This window comes from Lemur catta, chromosome X, assembly GCF_020740605.2.
Source record: "Lemur catta isolate mLemCat1 chromosome X, mLemCat1.pri, whole genome shotgun sequence".
In the NCBI taxonomy this organism is placed as follows: Eukaryota; Metazoa; Chordata; class Mammalia; order Primates; family Lemuridae; genus Lemur; species Lemur catta.
The window spans coordinates 59,191,514-59,214,807 of NC_059155.1; the positions used below are offsets into that span (position 1 = coordinate 59,191,514).

General features: G+C 40.1%; 1 protein-coding gene across 3 annotated transcripts in view; it reads right to left on the minus strand.

Moving 5' to 3' along the window:
- Positions 1 to 23,294, minus strand: part of ZNF81 (zinc finger protein 81) — a 76,868-nt gene that overhangs the window by 20,547 nt on the left and 33,027 nt on the right. For all 3 annotated transcript variants that reach the window (XM_045538474.1, XM_045538475.1, XM_045538476.1), the window contains exon 3: positions 6,623 to 6,749. In XM_045538474.1, the coding sequence (XP_045394430.1) occupies positions 6,623 to 6,749 (127 nt within the window). The remainder of the gene's footprint in view (positions 1 to 6,622; positions 6,750 to 23,294) is intronic.

A 23,294-nucleotide genomic window follows, 5' to 3' on the forward strand; every position in this document is an offset into this window, starting at 1 on the left:
TTTAAAATGTTGTATGTCACAGAAATAACTAAATTTTCTTGTCAGATGAACTTCTCATCAGATCTTTAACCACAGCCATTTTAACTTGTCATTCATAGATAAATTTTTGCTTTACTCTAATTTGTCTCTGAATGTGTTTGCAATGAGCTACAGGTTAGAATGCTTCATGATGGCATTGCTTGAATAACTTTGTGACTATACCACCAGACTGTGTAAGGATTTCCAGAACTCTAGTGGAAAAGCTGATGGGTTCATAAAACCGCTAACCCAAGTTGAAGCAGAACAAGAATTAATTACTGGGACTGAATGAACTAATAAAGGATGATCATGGTTTTTGCTTGGAACAGTGCTTGTTGTTTACTGTTCTATTTTCCAGATATAAGGAATCACTTTCCCTTTTCTCTTAAGCTACCTTTACTATACTTTTGTAAACAGAAATGAAACATTTATCTTTCCTCCCTGCCTGAGCCCTCCAGAATTCAGAAAATCTTATTTGAGTGCTCTTATTTTCATGGCAATATAATTATTTGCATATGCTCAGTAAGAATCTGTTCTGCTTCTAACAGGTCATAATTGGAAACATCGGTTATATTATATAACCAAGGCTTTGACTGGAACGTCATATTTTTAGACATGACCAGACAGTTTTAAGGAACTAAGGCTGACTTTATGGAGCCAATACTTGTCAAGAAACTGGCCTGGTACCTGGCTTATAGGGTTCCCAGCCTCACAGATGAGTAAGGAAAGTCACTTCCTGGCAGGCCCAGGAACCCTGGGATATCTTGGGGTCCTCGAGAAAAGAGGAATTCACCCAAATCTTAAGAGAAGAGGAATTTGAAGTCTGGTGGTGAGTTCCTGGCTTAGTTTCCTAGCCTCAAGAGGTTTTTAAAAGTCTAATCTGAGATTCCTTATGAAAAATTCCAGCAAAGCAAACTCAAAAAGGCCTGTGCAGTCAATTAGCATTCTTGCTGCACTTATGTAAATAATCAGGCAAATCTAAACAAGAGCAGACCTATTTTGTAAACAAGAATAACCTTACTTTGTTTATCTTTGAACAAATAAAAAGGAGGTGACTGTGGACAGAAATTTTATGTTTCAATGGAACACTATAGCACACCCTTGTGGGTTATAAACTGAACTGTAAACTGAACTGGACCGATTCTTCTGGTTTCCTCCAATATCTGGCTATAACTCTCCAAACTAAAATTTCCAATTTTTCTCCCACCCTCCTGACTTGGCATCTTTGAAAACTAAACTGCCCTTTTCCTGACTCCCTGTAGTAAGCTAAAGTTGGATGAGTTCATATAAACTTCAAAGAAATCAGCACAATAGATCATGTACAGGCAACCTTCATTCCTGTTGCTGTGTGGGCCAATCAGAAGGTGCACAGGAACACCCGATGCCAGCACCAGAGATCCAAACTGCAAACAAGGAAATTTGTCAGATTGCTACTTCCATCCTCACTCTACCATCTAAAGATGCTTTGATCCCAACATCTAGAATCTTCTTGACTGGCTGCTCTCTGGACTCAGAAACTAGGTTTTCAAATATTAATCTTTGTTTTTCTTTTATTTCTGTAGAAATCTCACTCATTAAACAAACACCTGCCTGCTAGAAACATACAGGAAATAGCCTCTACTACCAAGTCTCAGCAGATGGTTCAACTGACCTGGAATGAACAAAAGGTGACCGAATGAGAAACAGACTTATATTGTTCAAAGGAAAGAATAATGTTTCTTCTTTTCTTGAACAAGAGGAGGAACTAGCAAAGAGGTTCTCCTTTTTTTTTTTTTTTTTTTTTTGAGACAGAGTCTCGCTCTGTTGCCAGGGCTAGAGTGAGTGTCGTGGCATCAGCCTAGCTCACAGCAACCTCAAACTCCTGGGCTTAAGCGATCCTACTGCCTCAGCCTCCCGAGCTGGGACTACAGGCATGCGCCACCATGCCCAGCTAATTTTTTCTATATATTATTTTTAGTTGGCCAGATAATTTCTTTCTATTTTTAGTAGAGACGGGGTCTCACTCTTGCTCAGGCTGGTCTCGAACTCCTGACCTCGAGTGATCCACCCGCCTCGGCCTCCCAGAGTGCTAGGATTACAGGCGTGAGCCACCGCGCCCAGCCAAGAGGGTCTCCTTGACCAAGTTTTAGTCAGGCTCTTCTGAATCTTCTTCCCAACTAGGACTCAACCTTTGCAATTCCACATCCATCTTTGCATTGCTCAATTTTAGCAAGAATCCTGTTAAATCACTTCAGCCAGATCCCCCAACCTCAGCATTGATGCCCCTGGACAAGGTTCCTCATCCTGCACCACTCTCCAGATGATATCTGATCCCCCTGTCCTGCCTTCAGCAAGAGTCCTGTTAGATCGGTTTAGTCAGGATCCCCTTTACCCCTGATGTTTCCTCTGAGTGATTTTCCATCCACTGACCCCCACCCTGCTCCTTGGCCATAGATTCCCACTTGTCCATGTTGTATTTGGAATTGAGCCCACTTCTATACCAAGGTCTCTTTGCCCCTACCATAAAAGTTCTGAATAAAATCTTTATCCAGCTTTAACTACTGTCCAGCTCTAGTTTTCTCTGACACAGGAATAAAGGTTTGGGTCTTCCCACCAGGCAAAGAACTATGACCAGCTGAAGTGTTTGCTGAGGGCAAAGGGAATATGTAGTGGGTAGTGGAAGAAGAAATTCTGTTTAAGATTGCCACATAGAAACCTTGCCTCAGTTTTCCACCTGCTGGGCTGCCCTGTGGATTTCAGATTCAAGAATACCAACATCAACTCTTACCTGAATTTCTAGCCCACTGGCCTACCCTGTGAATTTCAGACTTGCCAGCCTCCATAATTGGGTGACTCAATTCCTTAAAATCAGTCAGTCAATGAATCAATCAATCTCTCTCTATATATAAAATCTCCTATTGGTTCCATTTCTCTGAAGAATCTTAATACAGATTTTAGTGCCAAAAGTAGATCTAGAGGAACAGAATCTCAAGGATGAGTTTTCTGAATTGGTTCTGGCATTTCTGGAATTGATTCTCTAATTTGATTACATTTAAAGGCACTGATAACTCTACTTCCAATAGTAAAGAGAACACCGCCTTGAACAGACCTATGGTGTTGACTGGTTAACCATGGTGTTCCTAGAAGTGAAATAGATAGGAAGCCTACTAAATTCTTACTTGATCTGTAAAAGCAGAAAAGTTCCAGGTTAAGTGAACAAAAGTCTAACTCAAATCATAAAAACAGAGGGTCATGCCCCTCAATCAATTCCCAGACTTGAGCCAGCTTACAGACCCAGAACCCCCTGAATGAAGAAGGGAGATCAGGTCCTCTTGAGAAAGGACCCTGGTACACTACCACAAATTTATACTGGCAATCTGTCTCCCAGCCTTCCCCGGAGGGACCTATGGCCTTTTATCAGGGTAACTGTGCATTGGGAAAAAGGAAATAATCAGACATTTTGGGAATTATTGTATACTGGCTCTAAACTGACACTAATTCCAGGAGACCCAAAATGCCACTGTGGTTCACCAGTCAGAGCAGGAATTTACAGAAATGAAGTGATTAATGGAGTTTTAGCTCAGGTCCATCTCACAGTAGGGCTTGTGTGTCCCTGAACCCAACCTGTGCTGATTTCCCCAGTTCCTGAATACATAATTGGGACAGACATATTCAGCAGCTGGCAGAATCCCCATATTAATTCCCTGAACTGTTGAGTGAGGGCTATTATGGTGGGGAAAGCCAAATGGAAGCCACTAGAACTGCCTCCACCTGGGAAAATATAGAAACCAAAAGCAATACCGCATTCCTGGAGGGATTGCGGAGATTAGTGCCACCAGCAGGGACTTGAAGAATATAGGGGTGGTGATTCCCATCACATCCCCATTCAACTTGCCTATCTGGCCTGTGCAGAAAACAGATGGGTTTTGAAGAATGACAGTGGATTATCATAAGCTTAACCAGGGGGTCACTCCAATTGCAGCTGCTCTTCTAGATGTAGTTTCATTGCTTGAGCAAATTAACACATTCCCTGGCACCTGGTATGCAGTTATTGATCTGGCAAATGATTTATTTGTGTGATACCTGTTAGTAAAACCACTAGAAGCACTGTGCCTTCAGCTGGCAAGGCCAGCTATACACCTTCACTGTCCTGCCTCAGGGGTATATCTACTCTCCTGCCCTAGGTCAGAATTCAGTCTGCAGGAACCCTTGATCGTCTTTCCCTTCCACAAGATATTGCATCGGTCCATGACATTGATGATACTGACGATATTGCGCTGTATGGACTTAGGGAGCAAGAAACAGCAACTATTCTAGACCTGTGGGTAAGACATTTACATATCAGATGGTAGGAAATAAATCTGACAAAAACATAAGGGCCATCCACCTCAGGGAGATTTCTAGGGCTCCAGTGGTGTAGGGCATGCCAAGATATCCCTTCTAAGGTGAAGGATAAGTTTCTTTATTTGTCCTTTCCTAAAAGCAAAAAAGAGATACAATGCCTACCAGACCTATTTGGATTTCAGAAGCAACACATTCCTCATTTGGGTGTGCTACTCTGGCCCATTTATAAAGTGATCAAAAAAGCAGCTAGTTTTGAGGGGGGCCCCAAACAAGAGAAGGCTCAGCAACAGGTCCAGGCTTCTGTGTAAGCTTCTCTGCCACTTGGGCCACTTGATCCAGCCAATTCAATGGTGCTTCGAGTGCCCATGGCAGGTAGAGATGTTATTTGGAGCCTTTGGCAGTCCTCTATATGTGAACTACAGTACAGATCCTTAGGATTTTGGAGCAAAGCCCTGCCATCCTCTGTGGATAAGTACTCTCCTTTTGAGAAACACTTTTTGGCTTGCTATTGGGTCTGAATTTACTCACCCACTGAATTTAAACATATTAGTTAGTAGAAGAGAAGAAACTTAAAAAGGATTCCCTTGGTAATAGCAAGTGAACATGGAAGAGCCTACTGCCGAATGTCTGCCCTGCAGTGGGGCACCATAAATGTGGCATACAGAAGACCCACTTCCCAGTGCTGCTTACAGCGGCACTGATGGAGGCCCAGCCTGTGGATGGTGTTTGCCCAGTAGTAGCTCCTCGTGCACTGGGCCTAGGGATTACTGAAGTCGTGTTCCTTGACAATGTAGCCCAAAGTGGGTGGTAAACTGCATCTAAGGCTAAATACCAGCACAAATTGACAGTCAACAAGTATCAGAAGGGAAAAATGAAAAGAACTTTGAAAAGAGTTCGAGAGCATACAAAACTGTTAAGAGGTATGGCCTCAGAGCAGACATGGCCACCCCACCCCTTGGCCCTGGATGGTGGCCCTTCTGCCTCAGCCCTGGAAACAAAGAGATAGCCCTGCCCTCTGAAACTGAGGAGGCAGTGGGTCCCCCCATCTCCCAGCCTGTACCTTCAGGGTCTGTCGCAGCAGCTGTAGCTGTACTATCCTTGAAGTCATTCTTCCCTTTTCTTGAAAGATAACACATGTTCATAGCCATATAGATTTACCATCCCATTTCCCACTTCTGGATTTAGAATCCCAGAAGTCTAATAGCCTTCCTTCATTCTCTCCCATCTCTGTCTCCTTTAGCCCAACCTGGAAGTGTTTCTACTGAGACAGTTGATTGAATCCACAAGTCACACACCTAATCTCTTTAGCAATCAGGTGTCCAGACATACCCTTGATGTTCTTTCCAGAGTACACTTTCTCAACTTTTGCAATATAGATAGGCTGAGAATTTTCCAAACCTTCAAGTTCTAGTACCTTTACCCTAACAATTCCTTCTTCAATTTATCTCTTTCCTCTGACATTTTACTATAAGCAACAAGGAGAAACCAGGCTGTGCTCTCCAACAGTGCTTAGAAATCTCCTCAGCTATAATTAATATTCAAGTTCATCAGTTACAAGTTCTACTCCTCACCCAACAGAACACAATTCAGCCATGTTCTCTGGTAGTTTATAACAAGGATCACTTTTCCTCCAGTTTGCAATAACATGTTCCTCATTTCCATCTCAGACCTCAAAGTATCTCAAAACTAGCTCCAGCCTCTACCCATTAGCCAATTCCAAAGACACTTTCACATTTTTTATGTATTTGTCACAGCAGCATCCCATTTCCAAGTATAAAAATCTATATTAGTTTCCTAGGGCTGCTGTAACAAAGCACCATAAACTAAGGGGGCTCAAAACAGCAGAAATTTCTTGTCTCATAGTTCTGGGGTCCAGAACTCCAAAACCAAGGTGTCAGCAGAGTCATGCTCTCTTTGAAGGCTCCAGGAAAGGAACTATTCCAAGCATCTCTCCTAGTTTCTGCTGGCCTCAGGTGTTTTTTGAATTACAGATGCATCATTCCAGTCACATGCCATCTTCTCCCTGTGTGCCTTCACATTGTGTCCCCTCTGTGTGTGTCTCTGTGTCCAGATTTCTTCTTTTTATAAGGATACCAGTTATATTGGATTAAGGCCCACCCTAATGACCCCATTTTAGCTTGATTACTTCTGTAAAGACTCCATTTCCAAATAAGGTCACATTCTGAGGTACTAGGGGTTAGAATTTCAACACACTTTATTTGAAGGACACGAATAAACCCATAACAGGCTCTTCACAGCTTCACAGGATTGTTGTGCTTACCCACTGAGAGCAGGTGGCTGTAGTTCTCTAGCATGACATCGTGGTACAGGCGTCTTTGAGTAGAGTCCAGCTGCTGCCACTCCTCCCTACTGAAGTCCACAGTCACATCCTCAAATGACACTGGTACCTGTAACAACACAATCCTGTTCAAGGCAACATGACTGACACTGGAGGATGGAAGCAGACAGACAGGAAGTTGTTTTTAACTATTTTTCATCATAATATACCATATGGTATACCTATTAAATACCTAGTTTTATATATCAATCTATTTATCTATATATATATAATGTTATGAAGAATACAAATGTCTAGTCATACATTTTTGCTATTCATTATATATGACACATAGACTTCCATTTTAAAAAATAATTTTCTATAGGATTTGACCTCCATCCTGTTTTGTTTGTTCATTTTTATGGAAAATTTATGTTCTATAACTTTTAAAAGGAAGCATGTATACCTCTCAATTTTCTAACTTTACATAACTCCCTATACTGTTGTTTTCATTTGCTCTTCAAAAATATGGCCATTTTCTCTTGATGCCTTTTTATTGTTCATTTCTAATTTAATTCCATGGTGGTCAGAAAATATACTCTATATGATTTCAACATATGGTCTATCTAGAGAATGGTCCATGTTTCCCTGAAAAGAATGTATATTTGGCTGTTGGTGGGTGTAGTGTTCCATAATATATAAATCAAGTTGGTTGAATGTTGCTGAAATTTCCTGTTGCCTCACTGATTTGTCTTCTACTTGTTCAATAACGTATTTGTCAATATTTTTGTAAAAACGGAGAAGATGTTAAAGTTTATATGGCAATGAAAAGGACCTAGAATATCAAAAAGCAACCAAAAGTATAGAGGATTTATACTACCTAACGTTAAGACTTATTATAAAGGTACAGTAATTCAAACAGTATTGTACTGATGTAAGGACATACAGAACATCATTGGAACAGGATAGAGTCCAGAAACAGAACCACACATATATGGACAACTGTTTTTTTGACAAAGATGTCAATAGGTTTCAGTGAGGAAAGGAAAGTCTTTTCAACAAATTGTGCTAGAATAAATGGATATTAGTGTCGGGGGAAAAATAAACCTTGACTCATACCTCACATCATATACAAAAATTAACAAAAATTAAGTTTCAGTTTGCCTGAATTCCTTTTATTAGACCAACCCCCATACAGAGAACAGCTTTAAACTATGAACAAAATATAAAAAACAACTGTCTGAAGATACTAAAGAGCAACCCAAATCTGGCATCTATTGCAGGAAAGCTGACACTTAGAAGAAGGGATAACACTTTAGCTTGTGAATAGGCCCAGTCAGTGCCATGCAGGGCAACAAAATTCCAGCAGAAAGCCATCAGTCTTACTGACTTGAAGAATCAAAGGGGAGTTTTACAGTCATCACTACCACTGGAAAATCAAGGGTAGGGGTATCCAGAATGGGATCTAGAGAGAGAAAGGTGCCTAAATTGTGTGAATGAACTCTACCCAAACCTTTGGTTGACCACTTAAATGAACTGAAATTTGAGCTACCACATGCCAACCAAAGAGGAGAAAGTTTCTAGTTTGAGTCCAGCCAAGTTAAATGATCACTATATAAATATAAACAAAACAAAAAATCAGCAATATTCAGAGGAATTAAACAGAATCAAACATCTCTTACACTATATGTTTCACAACAACCAAGACACAATCCAAAATAACTCAACATAGAAAGAGATCGAAAGGTGTGGAGAGAATGACAAAAGGTTCAAGATAAAATGCAATCTGAGACTGACCTGAGGTGATCCATGTGCTAGAATTAGCAGGAAAGAATTTTAAACTAGTTATTTATAATTATGCTCAAGAACATACAGAAAAAAATATGTTCATAATGAAGAAATAGAATAGCTCAACTGAGAAATAGAAACTATAAAAAATAATGAACTGAAAAGTTTAGAACTGAAAAATATCATCTAAAACTAAAACATTCCCTGGATAGGCTTAACAAAAGAATGGAGATAACAGAAGAAAGAGGTAATGAACTTAAAGATAGACCAACAGAAATTATCAAATCTGAAAAGCAGAGAGAAAAATATATGAAAATAAAAATGAATAGTGTCAGGGATGGTGCTACGGTTTGAATGTTTGCATCCCTTCTAAAATTCATGTTGAAACTTAATCCCCAAGGCAACAGTATTAAGAGGTATAACCTTTGGGAGGTGATTAGGTCATGAGGGCTTCATCTTCATGAAAGGATTAGTGCTATTATAAAAGCGCTGGAGGAAATTAGCCAGGCCTCTTCCTTTTTGCCCGTCCATCTTTTCCACCATTTGAGGACACAGCATTAGTCCCCTCTGGAGTAAGCAGCAACAAGGTGCCATCTTGGAAGGAGAGAACAGCCCTCACTAGACACCAAACCTGTTAGTGCCCTGATCGTGGACTTCCCAGCCTCCAGAACTGTGAGAAATAAATTTCTATTGTTTATAAATGACCCAGTCCCTGGTATTTTGTTATAAAATACAGCACAAACAGACTAATACCAATAAATAAGTCAAAATTAATCTAACATACATGTAATTTGAGACCCGGAAGGAAAGGAGAAAAGGGCAAAAAGATATGTTTAAAAATAATGGCGGGAAACTCCCCAAATTTGGTAAAAGACATACATTCACAGATTCAAGAAGTTTGGCAAATCCAAGCAAGATAATCCACTAAAATCATACCTAGGCACATCATAGGCAAACCGCTGAAAATCAAAGAAGAAAAGATTTTGAAAGCAGCCAGAAAAACAAAAACCAGAAAGACACTGAAACATCACATACAGGGACAGTGATTTAAGTGACCACTTATACAACAGAAGAAATGGAGGCCAAAATACAGTTGAATGATATTTTTAAAATGTTGAAGAAAATAAAGCGTTATCTGGATAAATGTTAAGAGTTCTTTGATTAGGCCTCAAGGCCTAAAAATAATTCTTCATGGCTTTTGATTCCCTCTTCTTGGTTCTTGGCCCCACCATCTGAGCCATCCTTCCTTCGTCATGAAAGGCAGCAGAAGAGTTTGCTCAACCTGGTTCCTGCAATAAGAATTTTGGAGGTCTAACATCTTCTTTCCCTTTTGTATTGTTTGCATCCCTTTCAGTACAAGGTGGTAGTATTTATGCTGATATAGTTTACCCTAAAATTGTATTGATTTTCTGTGACTCTCACTGGGTCTACCCTATTAGGCAAAAGCTGCACCCAGAGATCTCTTCACAATAAACCTTCCTCTACCTTAGACTTGGGAGGGCTGAAGGACAATACTCTTAAGCTTCCTAGAGGCCCTACTGTTTGATTGAGATCTGTAATGTACCTTTAATCTCTTCAAAGGGGCTTTTGCTTGGCTGAATACTCTGATCCTCTGACCTTCCTAAGATCTTAAAATGTTGTACAGTCACATCCTTTGCTTTATCTCTAGATCAAATTTTCCTGATAGCACTGCAAAGCCATTTCTTAATTTTAGCATCTTGTGCTATTTGGAGAGGCTAATAATTTTCAAAACCATCAAGTGCTGGCTCCTCTGTATTTAACAGTTCTTTCCTCAATTTCTTTCTTTCCTTTCACGTTTTGCCATAAAAAGCAAAAAGAAGTCAGGCATCTTCAACATTTTGCTTGGAAATATTAGATAGATCACCAAGTTCATTTCCACGTAACTGCAGATAACAGTGCTGCTAACCTTTTTGCCACTCTATAACAAGGATCCTCCAATTTCCAAAACATGTTCTCCACTTCCTTTTGAGCCCTCATTGGCAGCATACACAAAGTCTAAATTTCTACCAACAATGTGTTTAATCAATTTAGGATTTCTCTAACATGATCCTTAAAATCTTTTCTAGCCTATACCCACTTCCCAGTTTGATGGACACTTCCACATTTTCAGGTCTTATAACCTGAAATTTATAGCTTTAAAAAAGTCTAAAATTAATGTCCTAAAATTTAGCCTCAATGAGCTAGAAAATGAAGGACCAAATAAACATAAAGGAAGTAAAAGAAAGGAACCAGTAAAGACCAAAAATTAATGAAATAGAAAACAAGCCATAGAAAAAGTTAACAAAAAACTAACTCAAGCTAGATTATAGACCTCAACATAAAAGCTAGAACTAAAAATGCCCTAGAAGGAAACATAAGAGAATATCTTTGCAATCTTGAAGTAACCATGGATTTCTTGACATAGTACAAAAAGCCCAACCATAAAAGAAAGCTTTGATAAACTGGACCTAATCAAAATTAAAACTTCTGCTCATCAATGACACTATTTTTTTAAGAATTTAATAATATCTTTTAATAGATTTCCTTCTATTCATGAACAAATTTCACAAAAGTGAAAGATTTCAGATATATATTTTTTCATTCATTGCAGGTGTTTCTGTAATTGCCCATTGTTGTAGCATTTTTATGATGGTTGCTTTAAAATCCTTGTCAGATAATTTTAAGATTTGCATTACCTCTCTTTTGATATCTGCTGATTGTCGGTTCTCATTTAAGATTTTCCTGGTTCTTAAATGACAAGTTATGTTTTAAATTGAATCCTAGACATATTGGATATTATAAGTTAGGAGACTTTGGATCTTATTTAAATTTTGTTTTAGCTGGCTTTCTCTGATACTGCTCTGACAAGGGAAGAAGGGAGGGATGTTGCCCTTGTCCTGCAAGCTGAGTGTAGAAGTCACGATTCCCCACTTAGCCACCACTGACACCTGAGGGGGACTGGAGCTCTCCAATACTATGGGGGTGGGAGTTCAGGTCCCATTAGGCCTCCAGTGGAACCCTTGCTTGAAGCGGTTGGGTACCGTGTTACAGCTTCCCGCATAGCCTCCTCTGATGCAATGACACTATTGAGAAAATGAAAAGTCAAGCCACAGACTGGGCAAAAATATTTATAATACATATACAAAACACCTATATTAAGAATGTAGAAAGAACTACAGAGTTATAAGTAAAAGACACGTAGCCCAATATTTTCAAATTGGCAAAATAATTGAACAGACACCTAAAATATACATAAATGGCCAATAAAAGCACATGAAAAGATGTTTGACATCATTAATTGTAAGGGAAATGCAATTTAAACTACACTGTGATAGTACTATACACTCACTAGAAAAGCTAAAATTAAAAAGAAACTCAAAAATTGCTGGTAGGAATGTAAAACTGAATCATCATTTTGGAAACTTGTTTGGCAGTTTCTAATAAAGTTAAACATACAACTACCCTAAAATCTAGCAATTCCATTTCTTGGTAGTTACTAAAAAGAAATGAAAACATATATCCTCAGAAAACTTCTGTAAGAATATCCACAGCAGGCTTTACTCATGATAACCAAAATCTAGAAACATTCCAAATGTTCGTCAACACGTGAATGTCTAAATAAATTGTGCTGTATTCATACAATGGAATACTCATCAATAACAAAGGAAAAGAACTACTGATAGATACAATAACCTAGCTGAATCTCAAAACTATTATTCTATTTTATAAACAGAAGCCAAACACAGAAGCCAGACACAGGCTGTATGATTCTATTATAAGGACAGGACGATCAAGGATTTTTAATCTACAGGGATTAAAAATCTTAACAATGTTGCCTCAGGGGGAGAGTATTGACTGGTCAAGAGGGAACTTTCTATATTTTAATCTGGGTGATGGCTGTGTGTGTGTGTGTGTGTGTGTGTGTGTGTGTGTGTGTATACACTTGTCAAAACCATCAAACTATACATTAAGATCTGGGCAATTCAGTGTGTTTCAACTACAACTCAATTTCAAAAAGCACAAAAAACAAAAGAGCATGTTAAAAATATATTCAGGGTACACTGTGGGCTCCAAATAGAAAACAGTCGAGTCTCCTGGGGGTGTAGGTTTAGGTTCCATTAGAGTTGGTGCAATTTAAATTGAATCTGGGACAAAAGTAAGTGTGAAGATAAGTGAGGGAAATATTTTCCAGAAGAGACAAGGAGAATGGTATGGAGACAGGAAAATACATGGTGAATTAAAGAATGAGTGATTAGCTCTGTAAAAAAAGAGAGAAGACTGTATGTCAGTGCTATGGTTTGAATATTTGTCCTCCCCAAAATTTATGTTAAAATTTAATCCCCAATGTGGCAGTATTGAGAGGTGGGGCCTTAATTTAAGAGATGATTTGGTCATGAGGGCTCTGCCTTCACGAATGGATTAATCCACTAATGGATTAATGGGTTATCATGAGAGTGGGACTGGTGGCTTTATAAAAAGAGGAAGAGAGACCTGAGCTAGCACAGACAGCCCCCCTGCCATGTGCAGAGTCCCCACCAGCAAGAAGGCTTTCACTAGATCTGTTCCCTCGACCTGGGACTTCTCAGCCTCCATAACTGCAAGAAATAAATTTATTTTATTTATAAATTACCCAGTTTCAGATGTTCTGTCATAAGCAACAGAAAACGGAAATAAGACAGGGAGGTGATTACAGGAAAAAATCCAAATAAGTGTGCTGGAGTCTGATCATGGAAATAGCATAAATTCTTTTAGTAATAGATTGCCACTGAAATGTTTTATATATAAGGGAAGAGATATGACTTGAGTTTTATATTAAAATGATTATCCTACTTATAAGTACTTCATTTCAGGGTAAACAAATAGTTTGTTATGGAAATTTACTCTTTACAGAAGAATCCCAGCTGAGAAATGCTAATAAAAGCAATGATCATCAATGGCTGCTAAAACCATTGGGTGAAAGACTGAAGGGATTTTATAATCTGTGGGTCAGGTTGACATCCCCTGAATACACAGAGATAACCAGGTACTATGTGCCTCCTGGAGGAATGGATTAGCAAGTATTCAACACTGCCTATGAAGTGTTCTTCCCAAAATATTAGATCTGATCACGTCTCTAGATTTCAGTTCATATTAAAATAGGGATACAGGAACATATTAAATAACACCACAAGAATACAATTAGAAAATTCCAAAATACAGGATATAGTGCAGGAAAAACGGCCCAGTTTCTTCAACAAATAAACAGCAAGGGGAACAACAAGAGGGAGGAGAATCTGGTGGATCTGCTATAGATTAAAAGGGATTTGAGAGTGTTGAGAGATGATTCTCCACAGGTCTCTCATATTTCTGCACATCTTGCAAGCACACTCACTGACTGCCTTTTTTCAAACCTATCTTTTCAAGGATGTTTATATTAACATGCAGTCTTATAAGATAGTCTTCCTCCAGAACAAAAGGCAGGCTATACTAGAAATTATACTAAACATAATTTCTCCCTCCAGGACAAAGGCCAGGCAGACTTATTGCCCATTAGGAAAGATTCAGGGTCCACAAGCTTAGGGTTTCTCTCCTATGATGGGACCCACTGTATGTGTGGGTATCATCTGGCCCTCTGCACTGCCCTGTGGAAACTGAGGCTCAGAGAAGCAGCACAAATGCTAACACTTTGGCTACCACTATTGCCATGTGTATTAAAGTCCTTTGTCTGTTACCAAGGAGTCTTTTGTTTTCTGCCAGCGCTTGCAAGTAGGGTAAAAAAAATCTCAGACCCTTAACAGTTCTTGGAAATTTTGGTGATTAGGATGGGCTATTCACAGAGATGTAGTTTTCTGGAAAAGGAAAGATGAGGGCCTCAAGGACCCCTGGAAAGGAGAATAATGCCCTCCCTGTGGATGTCCACATTATAATCCCTGGAACCTGTGAATACGTTATACTACATGGCAAAGGAGAATTAAGGTTGCAGATGGAATTAAGGTTGCTAATCAGCTGACCTTAAAATAAGCAGAGTATCTTGGATTATCCATGTGGGGCCAATGTAACCACAGGGTCCTTAACAGTAGAAGAGGGAGGCAGAAGAGAAGGTCAGAGTGATCCAATGTGAGAACAGCTGGACTCACTGTTGTTGGCTTAAAGATGGAGGAAGAAGACCACCAGCCAAGGAATAAGGGTGGCCTCTAGAAGCTGTAAAGGGACCTACATAATGAGTGTGATGCGCAGTGTCTGGGGGATGGACACGCTTGAAGCTCTGACTCGGGGGGATGGGGGGACATGGGCAATATACATAACCTGAACTTTTGTACCCCCATAATAAGCTGAAATAAAAAAATAGAAGCTATAAAGAGAAAAGAAATGAATTTTTCCCTAGAGCCTTGAGAAATGAATGCAGCCCTGCCAGCATCTTGGTTAATTTAGCCCAGTGAGAACCATTTTGGACTTCTGAACTATAAGATGATAACTTCTATTGTTTTAAGCCACTAAGTAAGTGCCAATTTATTACAGCAGTAATAGAAAACCAATACATGGGACAATTAAGGGGATTTAAGGGAAGTCTAGGGGAATCAGTAGTAAATACGCTGACCAAATTGCATGGTCAACTGTGCAATAAATGGCCCTCCATTGTATTGCCTGTTAGGAGGAACTGGAGAAGTTATTGCACTCCAAGTATCAGGAAGTGGGTTTAAAGAGTCTCCTGGTTGTTACTAACTCTCATCTAGGTGGGGGACTTCCTCAACAGTCTGGTGGTCAGTCCCAGGTCCTCTACTGTAACAACTAGAACTAAGAATGAGGTGGGAGGTGTTCTTGACCTTTCTTCAGACAATAATTACAGAAATAAGCATTTACACTCAGGGCAAAAGGAGGGACATTTGTGACTGGTATGGGCAGAAACCAGGCAAATGGGCAGAACTTTGGCTGGTTTGGTTGTGGGATGAGCGGGAGGGCATGTTAAGGAACAGTAGCAATAGCTGGGAAGTCTTACAGCTCGACTCCTCCTGCAATCTATCATGCCAACCTTAGAGCCTTCCAGAAGCAACAGAAAAAGGTGTCAGAGGTTTTCTACAGTAGATTCTGGCTGCTATAATTTAGCCTATACTTAGCCTTCTCGGCGAGCTTCCCCTGCAACAAATTCTTGTGGGCAACAACAGATGAGGCAATGCCTCATATAAGGCTCTTACTGCCCCATACTGGATCTATAACACTGACAAAGATGACCCACTAGGAAATGAGAAACTGACCCAAAGAATTCAAAATAAGTTTCTGGGGTCAGTCCCACTGCCCTGGAAAACTCCCCTAGCTTTTATGTTTAAAACTAAGCAAAAACTTAAGATATGCTATCATGAAAATGGGCAGCAAATGTGCCAGATTAAAGTGGACATATTAAAAATAAGAAGTTGCCACTGTGCTAGTAAATCCTGAGTCTTCCAACAGGCATGAACAGAAAGCAATGTGGCTGTGGCCGCAGAAGTGAGATAACCCAGAAGTTGAAATGGGTAGTGTCAGTAATGATGCCCTTGCTGCCCAATACAGAGCTCTGGGCATATGGAAAATATCCGAAGTTCATCTGGTTGAGTCCTGGGCAGTTGCTGCATTACTTGAAATCAAAAGTAAATGTAAAGACTTGCTTGCTGGCATGAAGCCACACTCTCACTCCATGCCTGATCCCTCCATCCTCTTCTACCCTGAAATCAGCTGCTTTTAATAAATTATTAGGGCTGGGACAGAGGCCTCCTTGTTCCCAAGAGGGACCAAAGGCCATACACACCCCTCTGAGTGTGCTGGAGAACTTCAGTGAAGAGAGGGACTCAGACTTTTAAGGCTTGATACAGTTACCCAAGTGACCATCCTCTCTGACCTTTAAGGGGTGAGGGAAAACTCAAATTCAACTTATGGGGTGTAGGCAGGGATTCATGAGGAAAGAAAGCTAAAGTGACCTTGCAGGTGGGGCCCTTAGGGCCAATTCAATGTACTGTTACTGTGGCTTCCACAGCTGAATGTATCATTGACGTGATGTTTTACATGCTTGTCCTGTGAATGCTCATCAAGTCTAAAGGGGATTCTCCTGTTCAGGGACTGCCACATGCAGACACATGGTAGCGGGACATGCAAACCACACCCCAACCCTTCTCCCTTTCCCAGACGGTCCAAGAGAAAGAAGAGATAATCCCTGGAGGACAAAGGGAAATCACAGCCTTGATTAAGGACTAAAAGGCAGCAGGTATAGTAAGATATGTAATATGCCAATACAACAGCCCAGCGAGAAAGATTAACAGGAGCTGGAGGCTTACACGGGATTACTGCCAACTGAATTCAGTTGTCGCTCCCATAGCCCTGGCTGTTTCAGATGTAGTGACTATAACTGAATACACTGCACAAACAGATGGCACTTAGGATGCTGTGTTGGATATTGCCTATGTTTTCTTTTCTATCCCACTGGAGTCAGAAGATACTCTTCCATGGGTCTCTCATGCTCTTACACATCCTGCTGGGTATGACCAGAAAGCAAAGCCCTGAATGCTCTCGGCCTGGGCATTCCTCAGGTTTATGTTTGTAGCAAGCCACTTTGAGGCTTGCTTGCAGGCTGCTATAAAGTAGCAGGCTCCCTGGGCTCAGTGTTCATTTCCTGTAATGCACCTCACTGCAGACGCAGACATCCATCAAGGACAATCAGAGATGCTCCTGTGGGAACTGGGATTCAGGGAACCCACAGCCTATAAGGTTTAAAAAATTTGAACTTTCCCTGTTGCCAAAAGGGGAAAATACCTTTTCCCCCTTTCGTTTTCTTAAAGCTTTTCCTTGAGAAGAGCTTGTATTTCCAAATCTTTCTGCTGTCCCTTCAATATGTATGTAAATCTTTTTTAAAAGCTAAATAAGCCTTTTGTCAGCATTATAACCCAAGAATGTTTTTCTTAAGAGCTTGAGAGCCAGCTTCCTATCTGCATGGACAACAAAGCTGATGCTATTAAGAAGCTACCCAGACCTCCCAAGGGGAACTTGAAACAGTAAGAATCTTCATGCCCTCAACTCAGCCAGTACTACTCATTCAAGGGTTTCTTTTCCTGTGCCCAGGCAAGACCCACAGAAGTTTGCACAAGAACTTGGCAGTGTGTTTTCAGTTTACAGTCCCACACATGGGGATGTGTACTAGCACCTGCATGGAATTCTGCAACCAGAAGGCTTTGCTTGTTTAATGGAACAAACATGTCAAGCACCAGAAGAAGGTGACCCATCCAAACAGGGGGTATTGTGGCCAAAAGACTCTATCTGCCACTCCCCACAGCCATGAAAGAACTGAGGGCTTTAGGGACCCACTGAAAGGGGTTGCTAAGGGCCATACTTGGACCCTTTCTGCTAAAAGTGAACTGGGAGAAATTACAGCAGTGGATCCAAAAGAAGAGTGAGTCCCTTTTTTTATCTCAACAGTTTGTTGAGGCCTTCTCAAAACTGACCAGCAAAGATCCAGGGACAGATCAAAGACACCCTCTGGTCCTATCCACCTTTGTCTTGGCCAAGGACAGATTATTACTCAAATCTTAGCAGCAGCTACTCAGTTTGGGGACAAGCTAGAGAAAGGGAAGGAAGAAAAGAAGCAATTAAAAACCAGTGTGTTAACTGCTCAGTTACAACTAATTTTCTAAAGGAATCACTCCTACCTTGGACAATCTATGAAGGGAACCGAGGACAATGAGGAAACTGTATGTCATTATTATAAGAAGCCAGGACATCAGAAGAGGGATTATAGAAAGAAACTCCAGAGGATGCAGATATTGCAAGAACAGGGGGCATCAGGAAAGACCGGGATAAAACCCTCAGCTAGTGAACACTGGCAATTGGCTCAAAATGGCAATTGGCTCAAAATTGGCAGATTTGAGGGAATTTCAGAGGTGGAAACCGGTGAACCACAAGTGTCAATAACTTTCCCTCAGGCTAATCTATGCTTGCCTTTTCAGGTAGATACTGGTGCTATTTATTGTGCAATTTCCCCAGAAATCTCTCATGTGCCATCTGGTGATAGGTCAGTACAGACTGTTGTTGACATTTCAGGTCAGCCTTCTACTTGTTTCTTTCCCTCCACAGTTCCCATACAGATAGGTCTTCTGATGAAGACTGTGCTTTTCCGCTTTTTTTTCCTGATCCTCCTGTAAACTGATTGGAGAGAGACCTCCTTGCATAACTGCTGTGCAGAATAAAGGCTACCATATTCTGTACTCTTGATGGAGTGCTTGTGGAACTCACTGGAGGAAAGGGCACCTGATCTGGTTACCAGGTGCCATCAAAAAGAAAAGGGGTATGGCAGACAGTGGCAGCCTCACACTGTGCTGGAAAAGTACCCCAAACTGAAACAAATCAATGCATCATTTTGGGCCCCAGGGAATAATGATGGTGGTTTAATTCAAGATATAGAATCAATAAAAAGAGTTTACAAAAAGGATAAGCTATGACCATGTGTAAAACAATATCCTTTGTTGAGAGCTCAATTAGAAGGAATAAAACCAGTTATAAAAGAATTAGAAAAATCATGAATAATTTTAAAAAGGCACTCACCCTGTAATACTCCCCTACTTCTAGTCAAGGAAGATATATTTGATGAAGATAGACAACCACTACATAGATTTGTACAAGATCTTAAGAGAAGTAAATAAATTTGTTGGTCCCTCAATCCTTGTAGTTCCCAACCCTGCAACTACTCTGATTTCTGTGCCATTGGTCTGCAGTTTTTCTCTGTAGTTTTTCTGTGTTCTGCTTTTTTTCTATTTCTCTAGCTAACGAATCTGAATTCTTATTCTTTACTGGTAGAGTCCAGTATTTATGGCAAATGATCTCGCAAGGATTTCATGACTCTCCTACTACTTTTCTCTAGCCATTCACAGGAAAACTTAGGGAAATTTGTCCCACTGGAGGGATCTATAATTATTCAAAATGTAGGTTATTTGCTGGTATTCTCCAAAACTAAAGAGCAATGCAAAACTGATACTTTGGCTTTGTTATATATAATTCCTTGCTTCACTGGGACACAAGACCTCACTGAACAAACTCTAATGTTGCCAAACTGAAGTAAAATATTTAGGGAATCTGTTGTCAAGTGAAAGCTTGAATTTTGCAGATGAAAGGGCCTACTACAGGCCGGGCGCGGTGGCTCACGCCTGTAATCCTAGCACTCTGGGAGGCCGAGGCGGGTGGATCGCTCGAGGTCAGGAGTTCGAGACCAGCCTGAGCAAGAGCAAGACCCCGTCTCTACTAAAAATAAAAAGAAATTATCTGGCCAACTAAAATATATATAGAAAAAATTAGTCGGGCATTGTGGCACATGCCTGTAGTCCCAGCTACCCGGAAGGCTGAGGCAGTAGGAGGCTGAGGCAGTAGGATCGCTTAAGCCCAGGAGTTTGAGGTTGCTGTGAGCTAGGCTGACGCCATGGCACTCACTCTAGCCTGGGCAACAAAGCAAGACTCTGTCTCAAAAAAAAAAAAAAAAAAGGGCCTACTACAATAAAACAACGTGGACAATTTGGGGGACTCGTAGGGTACTATACAACAGCAGATTCCAGCTTTTGCAATGAGCACAAAACTTGTGATGAAGCAATCGCATGGTGATTCTCCAGATGCTCTGATTTGGTCCCTAGAATCCGAAGAGGCTTTTGAATAACTGAAATTGGCTATGGTTTCTCTCCCCCAGCTTTGGAGATTCCAAACTTAAAAACCTTTCCACTTGTTTTGTCATGAAAGTAAAGGCACTGCTAGTGGAATTTTAGTTCAAAAGGTGGGCTTAGACTATAGACCAATAGCATATTTCTCAGTTCTTATGGATGCTGTGGCACTGAAAATGCCTAGATGCCTCCAAGTGGTGGCAGTAGCCACCATACTCAGTGAAAAGGCTCAAGCCCCTATCTTGGGTCACTTGACTCTTTTGCACACCTCGCATGCTGTGACAACGATCTTACAAGTGTATAAGATCCAGCATTTATCGGTGTGCCATCTGACTAATTGTGAACAAGCATTATTATCTAATTCTAATCTTGTGCTTCAGAGATGCAGTCTCCTAAACCCTGCTACTCTTTTACCAGATCCTGGTCAAATAGATGATCATGAGCGTACAATGGTAATAGGAGAAGACACTAAGCAGCAAGCTCATTTTTCTGATATTCCTGTTTAAAATGCATATTTGATAATGTTTACTGATGGGTTATGTACCCAAGATATAAAAGGCCACCATTAGGCTTCCTATGCTATGGTGACTGCTTAGGAAATCTTGGAAACATGTCTTGCCTAGAATTAAAGCAGCACAAGCAGCCAAATTAAAACTGGCTACTAGGGCTACAATTCTTGGTTCAGGGACTTAAAGTGAATTTATATACCGATTGTACATATTTGTTGTCTGTCATATAATGGGGCAAATTTGAAAAAGTAGGGGATTCGTAACTTCATGGGAACTAAAATATCTCAAGGAAAATTAATGTTCCAGTTGTCTGTGGCTTCACAACTGCCTACTGAGATATCAATAATCCATTGTAGATCCCACACAGTGCAGAATGTTCTAACAAAATTTCTAAAGGCAATGATTTTGCTGACAGGGCTGCAAACAGCTACTGTTAGAACATGGCTGACTCCCAACTCAGAAGCCTCACTTCTAATACAAGAAACTCATTCATTTTCAAAAATACACATCCCAAAAGGAAATGGACAAATGGATTAAGAAAGGGAATAAAAGAATTCGACTATACTATGGGAATTACCTAACGATATAATTCTGACTGCACAGTCTTTATTTGCTTGGTTAGTATTGTTGTGTCGTCAACAAAATCAGCTACATAAAAAACGGATTTTAAAGGCATTAGACTCTCACTATGCCTACCAAAAAGATGAACTTATTCAAAACATATTAAATAGATATGCCATTTGTCATCAAAAGTCTTCACAGACCACTGCCAGGATAAGCACAGGAAGTTTTTCCCAATCAATTTACCAGGAACCTGGTAGCAGCTGGATTGCTTAGAATCAATGCCTGCAGAAGGTAAGAGACTTTTGTCTAGTTACAGTGCATATAAATGGCCTGAAGTTTTTCTCTCTTCAAAAGCCATTGCTCAGGCAGTGGCAAAGGTCCTCTTTATAAACATAATTCCTACCTTTGGGCTACCAGAGCAGATTGAATCAGACAGAGGAAATCATTTTATTTTTACTTTTTTTCATAAATTATGCACAAGCCTACAGAATCCAATAAACTGTCATAAGCCCTATTGTTCTCAGTCCTCTGGACAAGTGGAGCAAATGAATCAAAGTCTGAAAAAACGTATTGACCAAGATTCAGTGATTTTCTGGGTTAAAATGGCCTTGTTAAAAATTAGAGCAACCCCTGCTAGCAATTACAGTGTCACTCCCTTTGAATTAATGTTTGGCAGGCCTATGATTTGGGTCTGAGACCATGTCCTGTGCCTAACTGAATCCCCTCATAATAATATTCAACATGTGAACTAAAAATCCTAAGCCCCCACCCCCAACAAGCTGAATTGACCCTCTCTTGGCCAAGGGGATCCCATAAAAACCTTAAAACTGAGTTGCAGGCCATTCCCCACAATGAACTCTATATTATATTCCCAAAGTACACATGACCTGGGCTTTCAAAACAATCTAATAATTGGCAGAGTAAAGGTAAAACCATCTTCATTAGTAATTTTTGATAATATTAATACTAAAGTAACATACACATCCAGACACTCAAGCCCTAAATTTGATGCAAAAATGTTTTGTTAACTGGTTTGATTAGAAGGATCCTTACAGAAAAAAAGGAATCCATTAACTACACTAACAATGTATATAACTGTAGGAGTAAGCCCACTTGTGATTTGTTCTCTCACCTTTACCATGGTAGGGGTTTGATTCAATAAAACTACTGATAGTGGTAAAGATAGCAATGGTAAATTACATCCTAACTGGTGGGAATGCTTTCAACAGATCCCTCAAAATATATATAATAGAGATCCCCCTACTATGTTTGGAACATGGCAATGCTCTGAGCCTATTTTAATAGTCCCCAATATTATAGGTGGAAAGTTTTTCTTAAAATATCTGAGGCTAAGTCTTCATAACTAGACATGTATCCCTTGAGCCCTCCCAATATGAAATTTGTTTATTAAGGGACCTGTTTGGGGCCATCCAAGGGCAAAAGGAGACTTATTAGAATACAATCCTGAGAGGAATAGAAAGAAGCACAGGTATACCTAACTCTTTTGAGATTAAGACTTTGAATAAACCTAGTGCATTGAGACAATTAAAAAAACACATAATACAATTGCAAACTGGATGGAATCACATCATGCAAGATATTTAAAAGCAATGGGAGCTCAATTAGAATGGAAATGAAAAAAATTTGGTATTGGACTGTTTGGAAAAATTTAATGATGGAACAAAAAAATCACCACAGAGGTCTCAGGCACTCATTAGTATACTCCAAAAGCAATTAGCTACAAAATAGCTCCAAGATACCATCACTAGCTCAGAATTACAGGGCTGTTCATATTTAAGGGAACAGATAAGTACTAGACTATGACTATACCACAAGAGATACAAGAATAGTGTAAAAAAACATCTAATTAATTGAGAGATCTGGCATTTACAGATAGAGACTGCGGAAGAATAGGTCTAATGTCACTGCATTAACTTAGAATGCAAGTTCTCTCCAGTCCCCATATGGACAGATAAATACCAGTAGATGCCTGTTATTCATGGAGATCTACATGCCTGGTATCACCATGGATTTGGATCAGTGAAAGCCCATACGTTGGGTTTTTCCTCAAGATTTAAAAGAATTAGAGCGAAGCACATTAAACACTGGAAGTTCAATCTGTACTCTTCAAAGAGTGCCTCATAATACACTAGATAATGGCCATGGATGTCTCTG